This window comes from Peromyscus eremicus, chromosome 5 (assembly GCF_949786415.1).
Source record: "Peromyscus eremicus chromosome 5, PerEre_H2_v1, whole genome shotgun sequence".
NCBI classification, from domain to species: Eukaryota; Metazoa; Chordata; class Mammalia; order Rodentia; family Cricetidae; genus Peromyscus; species Peromyscus eremicus.
Window position 1 is genome coordinate 102,207,799 of NC_081420.1, and position 16,469 is coordinate 102,224,267.

The 16,469-nt window shown below is 47.6% G+C and overlaps 1 protein-coding gene across 3 annotated transcripts in view; it reads right to left on the bottom strand.

Moving 5' to 3' along the window:
* Positions 1 to 470: 470 nt before the first annotated feature.
* The window catches only part of Dus2 (dihydrouridine synthase 2), a 44,593-nt gene continuing 28,594 nt past the window's right edge, over positions 471 to 16,469 (bottom strand). For all 3 annotated transcript variants that reach the window (XM_059264086.1, XM_059264088.1, XM_059264087.1), the window contains 9 exons: positions 13,529 to 13,594; positions 13,345 to 13,415; positions 10,031 to 10,117; positions 7,325 to 7,493; positions 5,533 to 5,654; positions 4,034 to 4,183; positions 2,184 to 2,271; positions 1,206 to 1,279; positions 471 to 1,013 (listed from right to left, as the gene is read on the bottom strand). In XM_059264086.1, the coding sequence (XP_059120069.1) occupies positions 776 to 1,013; positions 1,206 to 1,279; positions 2,184 to 2,271; positions 4,034 to 4,183; positions 5,533 to 5,654; positions 7,325 to 7,493; positions 10,031 to 10,117; positions 13,345 to 13,415; positions 13,529 to 13,594 (1,065 nt within the window). In that variant the 3' untranslated portion in view covers positions 471 to 775. The remainder of the gene's footprint in view (positions 1,014 to 1,205; positions 1,280 to 2,183; positions 2,272 to 4,033; positions 4,184 to 5,532; positions 5,655 to 7,324; positions 7,494 to 10,030; positions 10,118 to 13,344; positions 13,416 to 13,528; positions 13,595 to 16,469) is intronic.

The following is a 16,469-nucleotide window of genomic DNA, read 5'->3' on the forward strand; positions in this document are numbered from 1 at the left end:
GAATGCTGCATTTCACAAAAGCCAAATGGCTGCCATCAGCAGCCCCCAGGTGTCCCCTGCCCTGAGCAGGCACTTCCTTCATCAGGTCTGAGCTCAAATTAGTTGTAAGGCATAAAGGAGACTCTGGGGCCCTTAACACCCCCACCCCCACCCCCTACCCCTCCACCACCCCCACCCCCACAACTCTACTAGGTTGGCCCTTTACTGGGGTATCAGATACCCTTGTTTTTCCTGAGATTACACAGAATCTTTCATCAGCAAAGTCAAATGATGATTAACACCTCAGGTTTCCCACCATTAAAATGGTTTTCTTGGTCCTTTCCTGCTTTCACCAAAATCCAGGGGACGCCAAAGGTCCACTCATCCCCTACATGCAAGAGGCACACCTTGGGACTCTCCAGCTCTGCACAGAGGGTAGGTACAATAATTATGCCAGGATGTAGTCCAAGGCTGAAACAGTTGGCCATGGGTAAAAGTCAGTCTGTCTTTATTGCACGGTACCAATGTCAAGTTAGAGGTGCGGCCTGAAAGCCTTGTTTTCAAATACATTCAGGTCACTGGGAACGTGGCTTACCATTCAGACCTATGAGAGGAGACAGTATTACCACTGGACAGTCCTTGGCACTTGTTTCAGACCGATGGCCTGGGTCAACAACCCTAACTTCTTCAATGGCAAGGGCCACCAAACTGTCCAATGGCATCTGGTTTAGGCCCCAGCACCCATCACCACCTTCATATCAGTTCCCCATACTGGTGACCAGGGCAGGGACGGTAGTCAACATCCTTCCAGGAGATTATCTTCACTAGTTCCCAGGGTAACAAATGGCTTCTTGCATATCTCCCCAGGTAGTGCTGGCTCCTGAACTCTGGGGCCTCCAGGATCTTGGTCAGGGGCCTCTCGCTTGCGCTTGTTCAAGGAGGGGCTCTCCTCACCCAGTCGACCCTCAGGGAGGCCCTGGCTCCGCAGACAGACAATGGCTGCAGTCTGCTCTGCTAGTTTCTTGGACTTGTCCCTGGATAAATGAAGCAAAAATTCACAAAGCCAGTAAACAGCAGGTCTACAGCCTGGAAATCCTGAGTTTCATCCTTTGAAGAGATTCCGATAAAACTGGTGCCCTCACAAACTATACATCCAACTCCCCCAGACCAAAAGTAGACTTGGATCCCTACACCAGTTGTCTCCTGCCATCCGGTGAGAAACTTACCACAATGTGGACTGGTACTTTTGTTCTGCAACGGTGACAAGAGAACAGAACATGCGATCTAAAGGTCGTTGAACCTGGGGGGAGAGAGAGTAAAGGAAAGAGCAGATTGCCCACCCGCTGCATCACATGAAGGACACTCAAATGAGAGGGAAGTACTTCTAACTCAAGTCAGATGAAGGCTGCCTCATCACATGCTCCGCCCATGTGAAAGTACCTGCTGCATCTTGGGGAGGGGGTTGGGGAGGCAGTTATGCAAATTGACAATGATATCGAGTGTGTCAGAGCTCTGTCACTGAACTAAGGACCATTAGAACTCTTATCTGACTACGGGGCCTTTGCCTGCTGACTTCTATGTGGGCCAGTTCCCAGCAGAAAGGAGTTCACCAGATGGCAAAGGGCTGGGAAGGGACAAGGGTGGGGGCAAAGCAGGTACATCTGGCAGAGGGCTCAGAGATGTGGCTGGAGTAGAAAGCTGAGTGGAAGAGATAAAACAGCAAGGTATTTGGGGTCTTGTGTTCTGGGGAGCTGGAAACCTGAACAAGACACAGAGGTTCAATTTGTTTTCCAAATGTCACTCTGGTAGAGGGGACACAAAGCCCAGAAAGTGTAAGCCTGGAGGCCAGAAGGCCAGTACGAAAGACAGAGCAGCCACAGGGACCAAAGGAAGTGAAGCAAGACTACCTCAAGGTTTCCACCCCAGGGGCCCTATGTGTGGGCATAATTCTGTGCCCCACTGGCTGAAGCCCAATCCAAGGATATATCTGCCAGAGTTGGACAATAGCCCAAGGGCGGAGGTAAGAGGCTATCAGTAATTACCCCTACTACTAGCAACTTATGCCCACCTACGGGAATCAAGTTCAGATGCTAACAAAGCATCCTACAGCTGAGCATTTAAGCTATGAGTGTACTGGGGTGATGATACCAGTGCAGGAAGCACTGTGGTTGGATGCCAGACAGGCAATAGACAGAAAAACTCACTGTTTCATACACAGGCTGTGGCAACTTCTCTCTCCGACACCATTCCAGCAGGCACATCTTGGGGGTAATTTGGGGTGGGTATGCTCTCCTAGGAAAGGAGGAGAAACAGTTAAGGCCCATTGACCGTATCTACTCTATCCCTTAGCAAAAGCCACCAATCAGCCACTGATAGATAGGTGAACTGGAGAAACTGAGACATCAGGTAGCTGCCCCAAGGCCTTTGTACACACGCTCTCCCTGTTCTACCAGCAGCTGCAGCCTAGGTTTTAATCTAAAGGGAAGATGGGCTTCTACATGCTTAGAATAACAAGGAGTGCATATGTGAGAACTCCCAGTTCTCTGAGCTGCAGCCTGGAAAACAGCCTTCAGAAGCCAGGAAAGAAGGTCCACTTTGCCTTTCAAGATAAGATTTGAGGGAATAGGTGGAGGTAGGAACGGAGGTGCCCCACAGTGGGCTGAGAGCTCCAGCTTAGTGCCCCCATGAGTCCATCTGACCAGTATCAGGGTTGTCTGCTCTGCTGTAGACACAACAAACTCTGGCTTCAGAGCCAGTCCACGACAGGGTGAAAGGGACATGTTCCTTCTTCCACTGGGAACTCCCTCTGGCATATGACCGCCCAACGGCTGTCCTCTTAACCCCACCTCAAGCCCTCGCCAGATGAGACCGGCTCCTGGTCTGGGTATGGAGACTAGAGAAGGCTCAGACCCAGATGGCAGGGGACAAGAAAGAGGGCACCATTCAAAGCCGGGTCAAAATGAGAGGCAAGAATCAGACTAAGGCTACTTCTGTCTAGAGAGGGCGTCACTGGCCTGGTGAGCGGCAGTGGTGTAGGCAGGGTACAGAGTCAGGTAAAGTCAAGGTTCCAGGACCATTGAGGAGCTCCAGGGGAAAAGCACAGACTGAGGAACAGTCGACCTATCTTGCTGTCCCAAGTTGTGAAAGGGAATGAGTGGGTCAGGAAGAAAGTGAAGTTCAATTCTGTCTGTCTTAGAAAAATATGCCCCACCAATGCTGCCTGGGCTTTCGGGGACTGTCTTCCCTGAAAACACCTTCTGGGGCAGGGGAGGGGTGGGGTGGGGCGCGGACGGGATCAGGAGTTCAGGGTCATCAACAGCTACATAGAAAGCTCAAGGTTAGTCTGGGCTACATGAGACCCTGTTTTAAATAATACAGTAACAAAAATCTGGCGTAGTGTTACACACATAAAATCCCAGCACTCGGGAGGCAGAGGCAGGCAGATCTCTGTGAGTTTCAGGCCAGCTTGGTCTACAGAGTGAGTTTCATGACAGCCAAAGCTACACAGAGAAACCCTGTCTTGGAAAAAAAAATACAGTAATAAGTCTTGAGATGGCACATGCCTTGAATCTCAGACCTCTGGAGGTAGGGGCAAGTGGATCTCTGTGAGTTCAAGGCCAGCCTGGTCTACATAATGAGTTCCAGGATAGCCAGAGCTATGTAGAGAGACCTTGTCTCAAAAACAAAACAACAAACAGTAACAAAAAGCACCTTCTGCCGGGTGGTGGTGGCGCACGCCTTTAATCCCAGCACTCGGGAGGCAGAGGCAGGTGGATCTCTGTGAGTTTGAGGCCAGCCTGGGCTACAGAGTGAGTTCCAGTAAAGGCACCAAAACTACACAGAGAAACCCTGTCTCGAAAAAAAAGGAATAGCCAATTAAGCTCTATGTGCAGCTTTCTGTGGCTTTGAAAAAAAAGCACCTTCTTGGGAAGCTGAAGACTGGGAACAAGTATCCACACTAAGGAGACCTGTAGTTCTTAAGCTTGACATTATTCACATATAACAGCCACTAAAACCACTAGGCAACTTGCCCTGGAATATACTAGAAACCTACCGGTCAAACCTGATAGCCATCTTAATGATGCCAGAAGTGTCTTCAGCTGGCTCTTCAACTGCCTCTGGAGTCTTAGCCAAAAGGTCAGCTCGCCGGGCATCTAGCTCCCGAATGGTCTCCTCATAGAAGGCACCAAGGCCAAAGGCCTCACTATGGAAAAAGAGGTGGAACAGGGTAGAAGCCCTAGTGGAAAAGCATCCAAGGTACTGCAGGAGCCCATTACCCAACCACAAAGAAACTCCTGCACCACACAGGGTCTGAGCATCAGAAGGTGCTTCCTACACACCTCTAAATCTTTTGAGTGTGAACACTGGAGGGAGGTTGGGCTGGGGAGAAAAGAATCCAGAAGTTATTCCCCACGATTCGCAGTCCTCTTCCAAGGATGACCACACAGATGGATGTATTGAACCAGCCAGGCATGGCAGAGCTGACCTATACTGATGGGATGGATCATCCTCAAGAGGGCCCATGGGTGTAAAAGACAAAGGCCTGAGGACCAATTGATTCCTCATTGCCCATAGCTACCATGGACCTAGTCTGAACCCCTCAGAGCTCCAGAGTTACATTCTGTTTTAAAATTCAAATACACTATGTTCAGCTACTTGGCCTGTATGGATAAGGTGGAACCAGCAGCACAAGCCAAGGATGGAAAAAGGCTTCTGGAAGAGCTTTCCCTTCTAGAAAAAAACCCATGCACGTGGGTCCCTGAAGGCAAGTATGATTCAGAAAGCCTTAGAGGAAGGAAGGTACAGACAGCCAACATGAGGAGACAAGACCTTTAAGACAGAGGACCCGAACGTGAGTTATGGCAACAGTAGACAGGAAGCCAAAAGAGCTGGGACAAAGCTGGGTTGCCAAGGACCACCAGGTGTTAGTCACCTGATCTAAAGCTGTACTAGATCTGAAGGACCCAGAGGTAGCCTCGCTGACCAGGATAATGGGTATAGGCGTATGTCAAGAGCTCCATTCTAAAGCCTTGTCTCTCTTGACCACTTGGTTTTGTTAGCCTGGCAGGCAAAAGGCCCATTAACAGAAAACCTTCTTCCTCAGGAGTTCCCAGGCCTATCTTTTGCGTCCCTCCATTCTTTTTTTTTTTTTTTTTTTTTTGGTTTTTTTGAGACAGGGTTTCTCTGTGTAGCTTTGCGCCTTTCCTGGAACTCACTTGGTAGCCCAGGCTGGCCTTGAACTCACAGAGATCCGCCTGGCTCTGCCTCCCGAGTGCTGGGATTAAAGGCGTGAGCCACCACCGCCCGGCCGCGTCCCTCCATTCTAACAGTACCCTAGTTACCAAACTGCTGCTAAGATCAGCTGAAGAATGGAAGGTTTCAACGCTGTGACAGTCCCCCAATTCTATGAAGCAAAACTATACTACCACCCCACTCCTATACATACACATTCAGAAGCTGTGACCCTGGTCCTTCAGCAAAATAAGCTTAGGGATCAAGGTCAAATCTGGGTTAAGTCTGCAAGAATAGATGGGTAGACCATTGTACTCTTACCAAATTTCCTGGGAAGACTGGGCAGCATGGAGCAACCTTCCCTGGGGCGACTCCAGCTGTTCCCGAAGCATCTGGCACAAGCAGTATTTGGTGTTGGTGTAGTGGTTATCATACTGCACCGCCTGAGAGGAGAACTAGCATGAGCCCACCTGTTACCAGAAAACACTGAGATCTGAGCTGCCAGTGGGAAGGAAAAGGGCTCTAAGAGGACCTTAGAAGTGTGCTTACAGACAAGCCTAGGGGACCCCATATAAGAACTACTTCAGCCCTGCCATCTATTCCTCCCACTGTCATACAAAGTTTGAACATAAAACTAAGGCTCAGGTTCAACAGCATACCCACCTAGACAGCCTGACTGAGGGATAAAAGTATAAAGAATCAACTCATGCTTCAGTCACCACAGGCTACCACAGGGAGTCTAACGCTGAGCATCTTCTGGGGTAGAGAAAAGGAACACACCAAATTTTGGCAGGGCAAATCCAGCCCTAGGACAGAGGTAAGATTTCTATTCCTTACGACCAGGATCAACTATATCTGGACTAACCTCTCTCCAACTTCCCCTACATGGGTGGGGCACAACCCCATCTACTAAGCATGTTCATACACATGACTTATCAATTTGTATATCTATACAACGATAAGTACAGCTGTTACCTTACTCTATAGCCTGAGAGGTGAGGCCCAGAGAAGCAAGATGGCTACCCAGAAATAATACCATGGATGTTCACCCAGCTAGGTGCAGGGCAGGAGAGCAGCCAGAAGTAAAGGCTTTATAGACAGGCCTCCAGAACCCCCTCCAAGTGCTCACCCCCTACACTTGTAGAATCTCCTCTAGGCCTGTCTTCAGTGCCTAGGAAGGTGCCATGGCATGCTCAGGAGAAGGTATGTGAGTAAGTTCCAGCCAGGGGCAGGACCATGATTCAGCTTGTCTGGCCCAGAAAGCACCTGATCAGACCAGAAGCATCCATGTTGATGCTTGAGGCTACTCTCTTTCTCTAGGACAACACACCCTCTTGAAAGCTGCCAAATGATGGCTGAGCAAGAGTGATAGCATCACCTTTCACCTAGTAAGCAGGCTCAGCACTGCTGAACATGTCTTCTCTGCCACACGCTTGCCAGGTGGCCAGAAGAGCTGGACAGCTGACCTGGGCTGAGCAGGCCCTTTGTCTGCAGCTGACTTAGACTGCTGAAGAGCTGACAGCCACCAACCTACGCACCAGGACACTCAGAACCAAGAGAGTACGGGCTACAGCACCGGGGAAAGGAAGCTCTAGGACAGAAGCTGCCAGGAACTGGACACACGCCTCATCCTACCGTCCCAGCTTGACAGTTATGAAAAGCACCCGAATGCCTCAGCTTGAGGAGAGCACAGGGAACCCCAGGCATTAGTGAGACTTGAGACTGAAAAGGGAGGTGGAAAACTGCCCCGGGAGAGGGCTGGAACTTCTGTTCAGATCCAACTCACGGAAGAACTTTGAGGACAACTTATTGTCTCTGCCCAACATGTACGTGTGCGGCCCAGTATAGAACCCCACTGTCGCTGGGACTGTACCCAGTGAACTCATCCAAAAAAAAAAAAAAAAAAAAAAAAATCCTTTAACACAACTACTACACTCCTAGTGAGAAGAAACTGGTTTAGAAAAGGCTATTCTCAAGCATGTGGTGGCACATGCCTGAAATCCCAACACGTAGGAAGTAGAGGCAGGAGAATAAGGGATTAGAGGGCAGTCTGGGCTATGAGACTCTACGTCAAAACTAAAATGTAAAAGAAAGAAAACGTGCAAAGACTTACATATCTGATGTACTTCTGCATGACCTCCTCCAGGGGACGAAGGCCGTCCTTGAGGAAGATAGAGGGGTTCCACATGGCTGCTCGAGCCACCATCACTGAAGAGGCAGCTGTAGCTTGTCGAAAGTCCTCTATGTCCACATGTTGCTGGATGTGGTCATGAGAGCCTCCACTAAAAACAACAGGGGCATAGGAAGAGTCCCATAATGGAACCCACCAGTATTTCCAGAAAAAGGTGATTTCCATCCATTATTAGTATGGCTTTAGCCAAGTCCCTTCAACTATTAGAACTTTAACAAAGTGATTATAAAGCATACCCTACTGGTAAGTGAGAAACATAAAGTAATACATAAAATAGCCTGAACCATCCATGACTGTCATTGAAGAGGTATTTTAGAAATCTGACTTTTCCTCTCTACTACCCAAACCAGTGGCCAAAGACAGATAATATCTAAAGATGTAGGACTAAAGCTGAGTTATTAGCTGGTACAGTGGTATACACCTGTAATCACAGCATCCAGGAGGTTAAGGCAGAAGAATCTTGTCTTCAGGTAAGCCTGGGCTACCTAGCCAGACCTAGACCAGCATGGGGCAACACAGTAAGACCTGTCTAAAATATAAAATTAAAAAACAAAGACAAAAACCCTGTGGAACTGCGGCCACAGGAAAAACTCCAAGCTGAGAAGTCGTCCAGAGACCCTCTAAGGACTAGGTCAAAACCCTAGACTGAGGGAAGGGCACACTCACTGAGGGTTACAGTGGGAAGTGAGGAGACTCAGTTTGGTCATAGTCCTCCTCCTTCCACCCTGCTGCTCTAAGAAACTTTTCTGTTCTCAACTACTTCATCCAGAGTCAGGTAACAGTCTCAGTCCAGAGACACCTGTGCTGGGGAGAACCCTGAGGGGACAGGAAAAGCAACCAACTCCAAAGTCTTGAGTCAGTCCTCAAAGTCACCTCTAAAATTTCTCTCTCTGAGTACATAAGGCCTAGCAACCACCCCATATCATTACTTCTTCCTCCCACTAGTCAGAGGGAACTTTCCTCAGGACTTCCCTGTTTCCATTGCCCAAGCTCCCCGAGTCTCTGTGCTTTCCTGAGGTACAAGGCTAAGCTGGACTCCTAGGTAGCCAACACAGACGACTAGGTATAGTCTTACTATTAAATCTTTGGAGTGGTCATCAAAACCCCACACTTGCTAGCATAAGTGCCTGTAGTTGCCCAGAATGCTTGTTTGGATCTTTCTTTCTTTCTTTCTTTCTTTCTCTCTTTCTTTCTTTTTTTTAAGACAGGGTCTCTCTATATAACTCTGGCTGTCCTGGATCTCACTATATAAACCAGGCTTGCTTCAAACTCACAGAGATCTGTCTGCCTCTGCTTCCCAAGTGCTGGGATTAAAGATGTGTGACCCCATGCTTGACATCATCTATCCATCCATCCATCCATCCTTCTTTCTTCTTTTTCTTTCTCAAAGATAGCATCACACCACATTTTCTTGGCTGTCCTGAAACGTTCTATATTGACCAGGCTAGCCTCAGATTCAGAGATCTACCGGCCTCTGTTTCCCAAGGGCTGGGATTAAAGGTATGCACTACCTGGCCTTTGGATTTCTTCTGCCTGCTTTATGTTCCTTGAGTCATGTTGCTAAGAGCTCTGGCTTGGGACTCCTCACACTGCCCCTGACCTTGCATACCTAACTCTAGGTGTGGCATCGTCTTGCCCTAGGTCTGATTCTGCAGCCTTTCCACTGTCCACATTTTTACTCCTACCCATGGCCTAGGCCACCGTCAGAGCGCTCTGAGCTCTGGGTCCAAACACCAGTGTCAGCCTCGCTCCTAACTTCCTATTTTTGCTCCACTTCTCCCCCTTTTCCTTTATGGTCAGTTTTTTTTTTCTTTTGCTTTTTTGTTCATCTATTTATTTTTACATCCCAGCCACAGCCTGTCCCCACGTCCTCCCCTCCCAGTTCCTTCCCCTCATTCCCCCTCCAACCCCCCAATCTCTTCTTCCGTCTCCATCCAGGAAAGAGCAGGTTTCCTATGAGTATCAATAAAACATGGCATATCAAGTCACAGTTAGACTAAGTACCTCTCCATGTATTGAGGCTAGGGTCCCACAAGCCAGTAAAAGAGTCAGAGACAGTCCCTGTTCCTGCTGTGAGGAGCCCTATAAGAGGACCAGGCTACACAACTGTAACATACATGCAGAGTGCCTAGGTCGGTCTCATTCAGGCTCCCTGGCTGTCAGTTCAGTCTCTGCGAGCCCCTGTGAGCACATATGGTTAGTTTTTTAAGTATTTCTTTTTTATATTTATTTGGTTGGTTGGGTATGGGGGAGATATCTGACACGACCCAAGTGGAGGTCAGGGGTCAAGTTGCAAGTTTCGGTGCTCTCAGGGACTGAACTCAGATGGTCAGGCTTGGTGTTAGATATCCTTAACTGCAAAGTAAATCTGACAGCCCTGTGTTTGTTTCGGTTTTGTTTGGAGTTTTTTGTTTGTTTGCTTTGAGACAGAGTCTCTCCTATCTGTCCTGGAACTCCTATATAGACCAGGCTGGCTTTGAACTCACAGAGCTCCATCTGCCTCTCTGACTCCTGGGATTAAAGGTGTATGCCACCATGTCTGGCTTGTGCCAGTGTTTTAATGTGCTGGCGCAAGTCTTCTCTGAATGAGGTGGAGCACAAAGTCAATGAGGAAGAGTGGGGGCTTACTTGGCTATGACAGGAATGGAGAGGGTTTCAGCGATGGCTCTTATAACTTCACAGCTGACAGGGTGCTGAGGCCGTTCCTCCCGATTCCTTAAAGATGAAGAAAAGAGATGGGGCCTGGGGGCTGAGAGCCAAAAGCCATAACATTCCTAAAATCCTACTGTCCTTCCTACTGAACCTCAAGCAGATCAGATAGCTATGTGGTTATCTAGGACAGGTTGCTGGGAATGGCCTTCCTGACCTAGGGGAGGAACTCTGTCCTAAGGGGCAAGAGAGAGAGAAGGTTAAGGCTAGTTCTCAGGAGCCTGAAGATGGGGCATAGCCACAGAGGACCAATGTGGGTGGCCTGGTTCCCAAGGTCACACTGCTTTTCCCTGGCTTCCCCTTGCCTCTGCCAGAAATAAGAGACAGTGTCACAAAAATGCTATCCCTACAGTCCCAGCCCTGCCCTTCCCAAGGGACCTGGAACAGCTGCCACTGCTCAGACTGGCCACTCCCACACAGCTGCCTGTGCTGAGGCCAAGTTGCACAGCTGATCTTTGGGAGAAGCACCTGACATGGGGTAGGCCCTGTTCCAGGGGCCACCAGGGCAGACCACAGACCATGACCGTCACGATAAGCCACTGGGGAAGCAGGACACAACCCAGGGCTCCTTCCTACCAAGGTCAACAGCAAAAAAAGTTATTGTGCATGAGTAAGCAAATCTTAGGTAAGCTACAGCCATGCCTGGCCCAAGCTATGTGTGAGGACAAGCAGGAGAGGTGACTAACCAGTTCTTGCTTGAACGTAGCTCCTGTGCTATATTCTGATTTCTCAGAAGAGCCTGCCAAGCCAGCTTCCACCTCTGATTCCTTACATCCCCAGCAGCCAATTTTATACCATACTAAACAGCTGTATTTGCTGAGTTTCTGCTGGTCAGGAAGTTCTTCCTTAAACTCTCCCAAATCGGTCTTCTAATTGCCTCCAACTTCTGGGAAAAGTAAGTTTTCTTAATATTGTTTGCAAGGCAATATAGTCACAATCCCATAAAAGCTTCAAAATAACTATGAAGCAGAAATTGTACTAATTGACAAATGGGGAATGTGATAATTAGAGAGGTTAAATGATTTTTCCTAAGGATACATAGGTAGCAAACTGCAGAGCTGGGATTTCAAATCAGACAACTGAGCCCACTGGCTCAGCAAGGAAATCAGTATGTGTATTCATATGCATGTGTCACTTCCAAGCCCTCCTAGCTTCAAGCCATACAGCTCCACTTTACTGTTCTGTGTATTGTTGTTCAGGGTATACCCCAAAATTTAGTAACAGGGATAACCAGCAATCTGGGCTGTTCCTATGAGCCCCTGAGTTCCCCTACAAAAAGGATGTCAGCCAAAGTCTATTTATCAGGATTACATACAAAAAGACATGCTAGCCACAGGGAGCAATTTCTACAGGGAGATAGAGAGCAGCCTTCAGAAACACTTTGGCTTAGCAGGCCCTAGTGCTCATGCCTATAATCCCAGCACTTGGAAAACTGAGACAAAATGGAGACAAGAATTCAAGGTCAGCCTAGCCCAGTCAGAGCAAGAGTGAGAATGCCCCTCTCCCATATTTATGTGCATATTTGTGTGTGTGTGTGTGTGTGTGTGTGTGTGTGTGTGTGTGTGTAGTGTATAGAGATGGCCCAGCAGTTAACAGTGCATACTACTCTTATGGAGGACACAAATTCAGTCCCCAGCACCCACATCAAGCAGCTCACTTTTTTCTGGACTCTGCAAGCACCTGCACTGAGACACACAGACACCACACATATACACAATTAAAAATAAAATAAGCCGGGCGGTGGTGGCGCACGCCTTTAATCCCAGAACTCGGGAGGCAGAGCCAGGCGGATCTCTGTGAGTTCGAGGCCAGCCTGGGCTACCAAGTGAGTTCCAGGAAAGGCGCAAAGCTACACAGAGAAACCCTGTCTCGAAAAACCAAAAAAAAAAAAAAAAAAATCTTTTAAAAAGAAAAAAAAAAGACTCAGTTCCCAATAGAGAACACATGAGCTACAGATACAAGAACTGTTTAGCAGACATTGGGACAGCTGGCTGTCCAGCAAGGGCAGGCAAGGAAGCCAGTGCCTTCAAATGAACAGCCGTCTGTGTGGGGTCATTCAAGGGAGAAGCTGGTGCTCAATGAAGTGGAAAGGAAAAAAGATTCAGTGGCTGTGGTGGCTCATGTCTGTAATCCCAGCCTTGGGAGGCTAAGGCAGAGGATAAAAGTTCCAGCAACCTAAGTTGTATAGTGAACCTCTGTCTCAGAGAGAGGCAGGGGTAGGGGGTGGGAGGGTGGGGGTGGGGTGGGGGGGTGGGAGGGTGGGGGTGGGGTGGGGGGGTGGGAGGGTGGGGGTGGGAGTGGGGGGCGGGGGAAGATGGGATTGATTATAGTGGTGAATGAATACCTATAATCCCAACATTTAGGAGATGGAGGCAAGGGGATCAGGGGTTCAAGGCCAGCCTCAGCTGTGAGTCAAGTCTAAAGCCAGTCTGGGCTCTAAGAGACTTTATAACAACAATCAAGCCAAACCAAACCGGAAATGGACTGGGGATATTCCTCAGTGGCAAAGCACTCACCTAGCATATACAAGACCCTGGATTTAATCCCCAGCACAAGAAAAAAAAGAAAGAGAGAGAGACGCAGGCAGAGGGAGAGGGAGAGGGAGGGAGAGAGAGGGAGGGAGGGAGGGAGGGAGGAGGAGGAGGAGGAAAGGAAGGAGGGAGGGAGGGAAAGGAAGGGAAAATAAGATTCATTTCCTGGCTATGTGATACAATTTTAAGCAAACTGCACCCCCTCTACACCTCCGCACTTCCGCACTTCCACACCTTCATCACTTATACATCCTGCAGGCAGGGTCCTTCTCCTTCCTCCTGTGTTTCTTTTCTCTTTTTCTTTTCCTTTTTTTTTTTTTTGTTTTTTGTTTTTTTTTTTTGTTGTTGTTTTTCAAGACAGGGTTTCTCTGTGTAGCCCTGGCTGTCCTGGAACTCACTCTGTAGACCAGGCTGGCCTTGAACTCACAGAGATCTGCCTGCCTCTGCCTCCCGAATGCTGGGATTAAAAGCATGCACCACTATTGCCCGGTCCCTCTTGTGTTTCTAATGCTTAAAGTTGTGTCTACTGTCAGAAGGTAATCAATGAATGAATAAATGCAAGCCCACGAGAGTTTCAATGTTCTCTGGATTCACAGGCTATCAGGGAGCTAGGCAGAGGTAAGCTAAATACACAGAGAAGTGCTTGTCACGTAGGGTCTGTTGAGGAATCTCCCTGCCAATCACTAAGAAGGCAACACTCACCTCCCATGAACTGCAATGGCTGAAATGCCAGTCTTCTCTATTCGCTTCACAAGGTTCAGGGTATCTTCTAGCTGGGTAAGAAAGATTACAGCACAAGGTGGTCATTAAGACTCAAGGAAGAGGCTGCTGACTCCTAAGATCTAACATTATCCAAGAGAATAACCTTCAAATAACATATCCTTACCGATGGCAGGATTCGGATTTTACAGGTCACAGGTCTGTGTGTTCCTTTAACGAGAGTGCTGAGGATCTGCAAAGAGGAGTAGACAGGCACACCTATCTCTTCTGGAACAAACCACCACACTGCTTACACTAGTTAACACACCTACAAGACCCATGATGACCAGTAGACAGACAGTTGGTATATGCATGACTACTTGCATTTACCTGTTGAATGTATTTACATGTAAACACCATGGAGCAAGGATTCTGCCTCTATTCTATGCTAAAATCCCAACACTAGCAAGTCCCTGCCTGGTCCATAAAGGTAAATATATACACACATGTTAAATACACTGAAGGAAGGAGTGAATGGATCTGCATGTAGTCCTGTGTGGAACACAGTGACTCTTTGCTGGGAAAAACATCAGAATTACCTGGAGAGCTTGAGTAACACAAACTCTTAGATCCTACCACATTATTTCCTGAATGGGTCTCAAGGGACAGAGTTTAGAAACCTGGGCTTTCCCTTCATGGGACTGACCTAGGCACTCTGCATATATGTTAGAGTTGTGTAGCTTGGTCCTCTTGTGAGACTCCTAATAATGGAAGCAGAGGCTATTTCTGACTTTTTCACTGGCTTTTGGGATCCTACTCTTCATACTGGGTCATCTTGCCCAACCTTAATACATGGGGAGGTGCTTAATCTTATTGCAACTTGATATGCCATGTTTTGTTGATATCAAGGGGAGACCTGCCCTTCCTGAACAGAAAGGGAGGAAATGTAGATGGGGGAGTTGTGGGAAAGAACTGGGAAGAGAGGAGGGAGGGGAAACTATGGCCAGGATATAAAATAAGTAAATAGAAATCTGTGCTTTCAAAATCATTGCCCAACTCCCTCAATATAATCCTGAGGCTTAGTCCTGGTTATGAACACATGACTGACAGCTTTCTTCTCCTCTTCTTTTTTTCCAAGACAGGGTTTCTCTGTATAATCCTGGATATCCTGGAACTCACTCTGAAGACCAGGCTGGCCTCAAACTCTGAGATCCACCTTACACTGAATCTGACTGCTGAGATTAAAGGCATGCACCACCACCCCTCGGTGACTGACAGTTTCTTTTCTGGGTAAAAGGAATATTCCAAGTGCTATCCCAGAACTATAGAATGAGAACAGGAAGATCTTTAAGGACCTTGGCTCTGTCCTCATGAATCCTTCTCTTTTGAAAAGTCAGATATACAAATATATGAACTAGAAAGAAAAAATACAAGACATTCAATGTATTTTAACTGCTTTTTTCTTTTTGAGCTAAGGATCAAACCCAGGGCCTTGTGCTTGCTAGGCAAGCACTCTACCACTGAGCTAAATCCCCAATCCTTTAACTGCTTCTTATACAACAATTAGAAAAGATTGCAAAGAAAGATCAGTAAGTCACACAGTAGAGTAGTCAAAGAGGTAGCAACATGAAAATCAGAGATCAAGAGAGATATAAATAGCAATGAATGTCTGTAGCATTGCTATCTTCTTTCTACATCAAAACTTTCAGGCCAGACACAAGGGAAGGAAGATGATCTCAACAGCACTCTTCCAAAAACCGGACTTCTAACCAACAGAGGTGCCGCCTAGGCAGCAACTATCAGATAGGAGTGAGTACTTGCATTTATTTTGATTCTAGACAGATGGGGGCAGCAGAGAGCCAGTTATAGTGAAACAGGGCTTGTCTAAGACCAGGGGAAGGCCCTTAAGACATCAGGCCAAGAAACCCTGTTGAAAGGCAGACACTTCACTAGCACAACCAGTAGGAAGGAAGGAACCCTCTCCAGGTGCTGCCTCAGACAGCAGACTAGACCTGATTTCCCACAGTCATCCTGTCAAGCAAGCCTTAAAGGGGAATTTGCACTTTAAGGAAGGGGATGCCAGGCTCACTCTAGCTAGGGCATGGTGGAGTACTTGGGAGGTAGAGGCAGGAGGAGCAAGAGTTCAAGGTCATTCTTGACTACATAAGGAGTAGAAGGCCAATCCAGACTATGTGAAATCCTTCTCAGAAACCACAAATCAACAAGCATCTCCAGAAGATTTCCTTGCAAGTGCTTACTTTGAACCCTTTGAAAGGTGAGGACAAAAGAACAACTGGTCTGATACAGTATTCAGTCTCAGAGAACTTCTTTTGATTCATTCTAAGTAGTTCTAACTACTTTAGAATTTCTGTTCACATGCACATTAAAGATCAGGAAGGAAATTGGGCAAGAGAAAGACCTAGCCACTAGCAGGATCACACTAGGGAGAAATGGGTACCTCTTGCGCACTTTTTTTTTTTTTTTTTTTGTAGTTGAGACAGGGTGTCTCTCTGTAATAGCTCTGGCTGTCCTAGAATTCACTCTGTAGACCAGGCTAGCCTGGAACTCACAGAGATCTACTGCCTCTGCCACCCGAGTGCTGGGATTAAAGGTGTGCACCACCACTGCCCAGCTTCCTGAGGCTGTCTTTTTTTTTTCTTAATAATTTTTTTATTTTATTTTATTTGCATTGGTGCTTTGCCTGCATGTATGTCTGTGTGAGGGTGTCAGTCAGATCTTGGAGTTAGAGACAGTTGTGAGCTGCCATGTGGGTGCTGGGAATTGAACCCAGGTCCTCTGGAAGAGCAGCCAGTGCTCTTAATGTCTGAGCCATCTCTCCAGCCCCCTGAGGCTATCTTACCGCCAGGTGGTAGCATGAAATTTGTGAAACTCTAAATCATGCCTCATGTCCCTGCCAGAGAAGGGAAAGGACCAGAAACAAAAATCCAGTTCTGAGTAGGGAAACAGTACATCCACCCATGGCAGGCTGGCAGGCTGGCATGTAGAAAGAAGATCCCCTCTCTCAAAAAAAAAAAAAAAAGAAAGAAAGAAAGAAAGAAAGAAAGAAAGAAAGAAAGAGAGGAAGGGAAGGCGGGAGAGAAGGAAGCAGGGGGGAAAAAAAAGAAGGA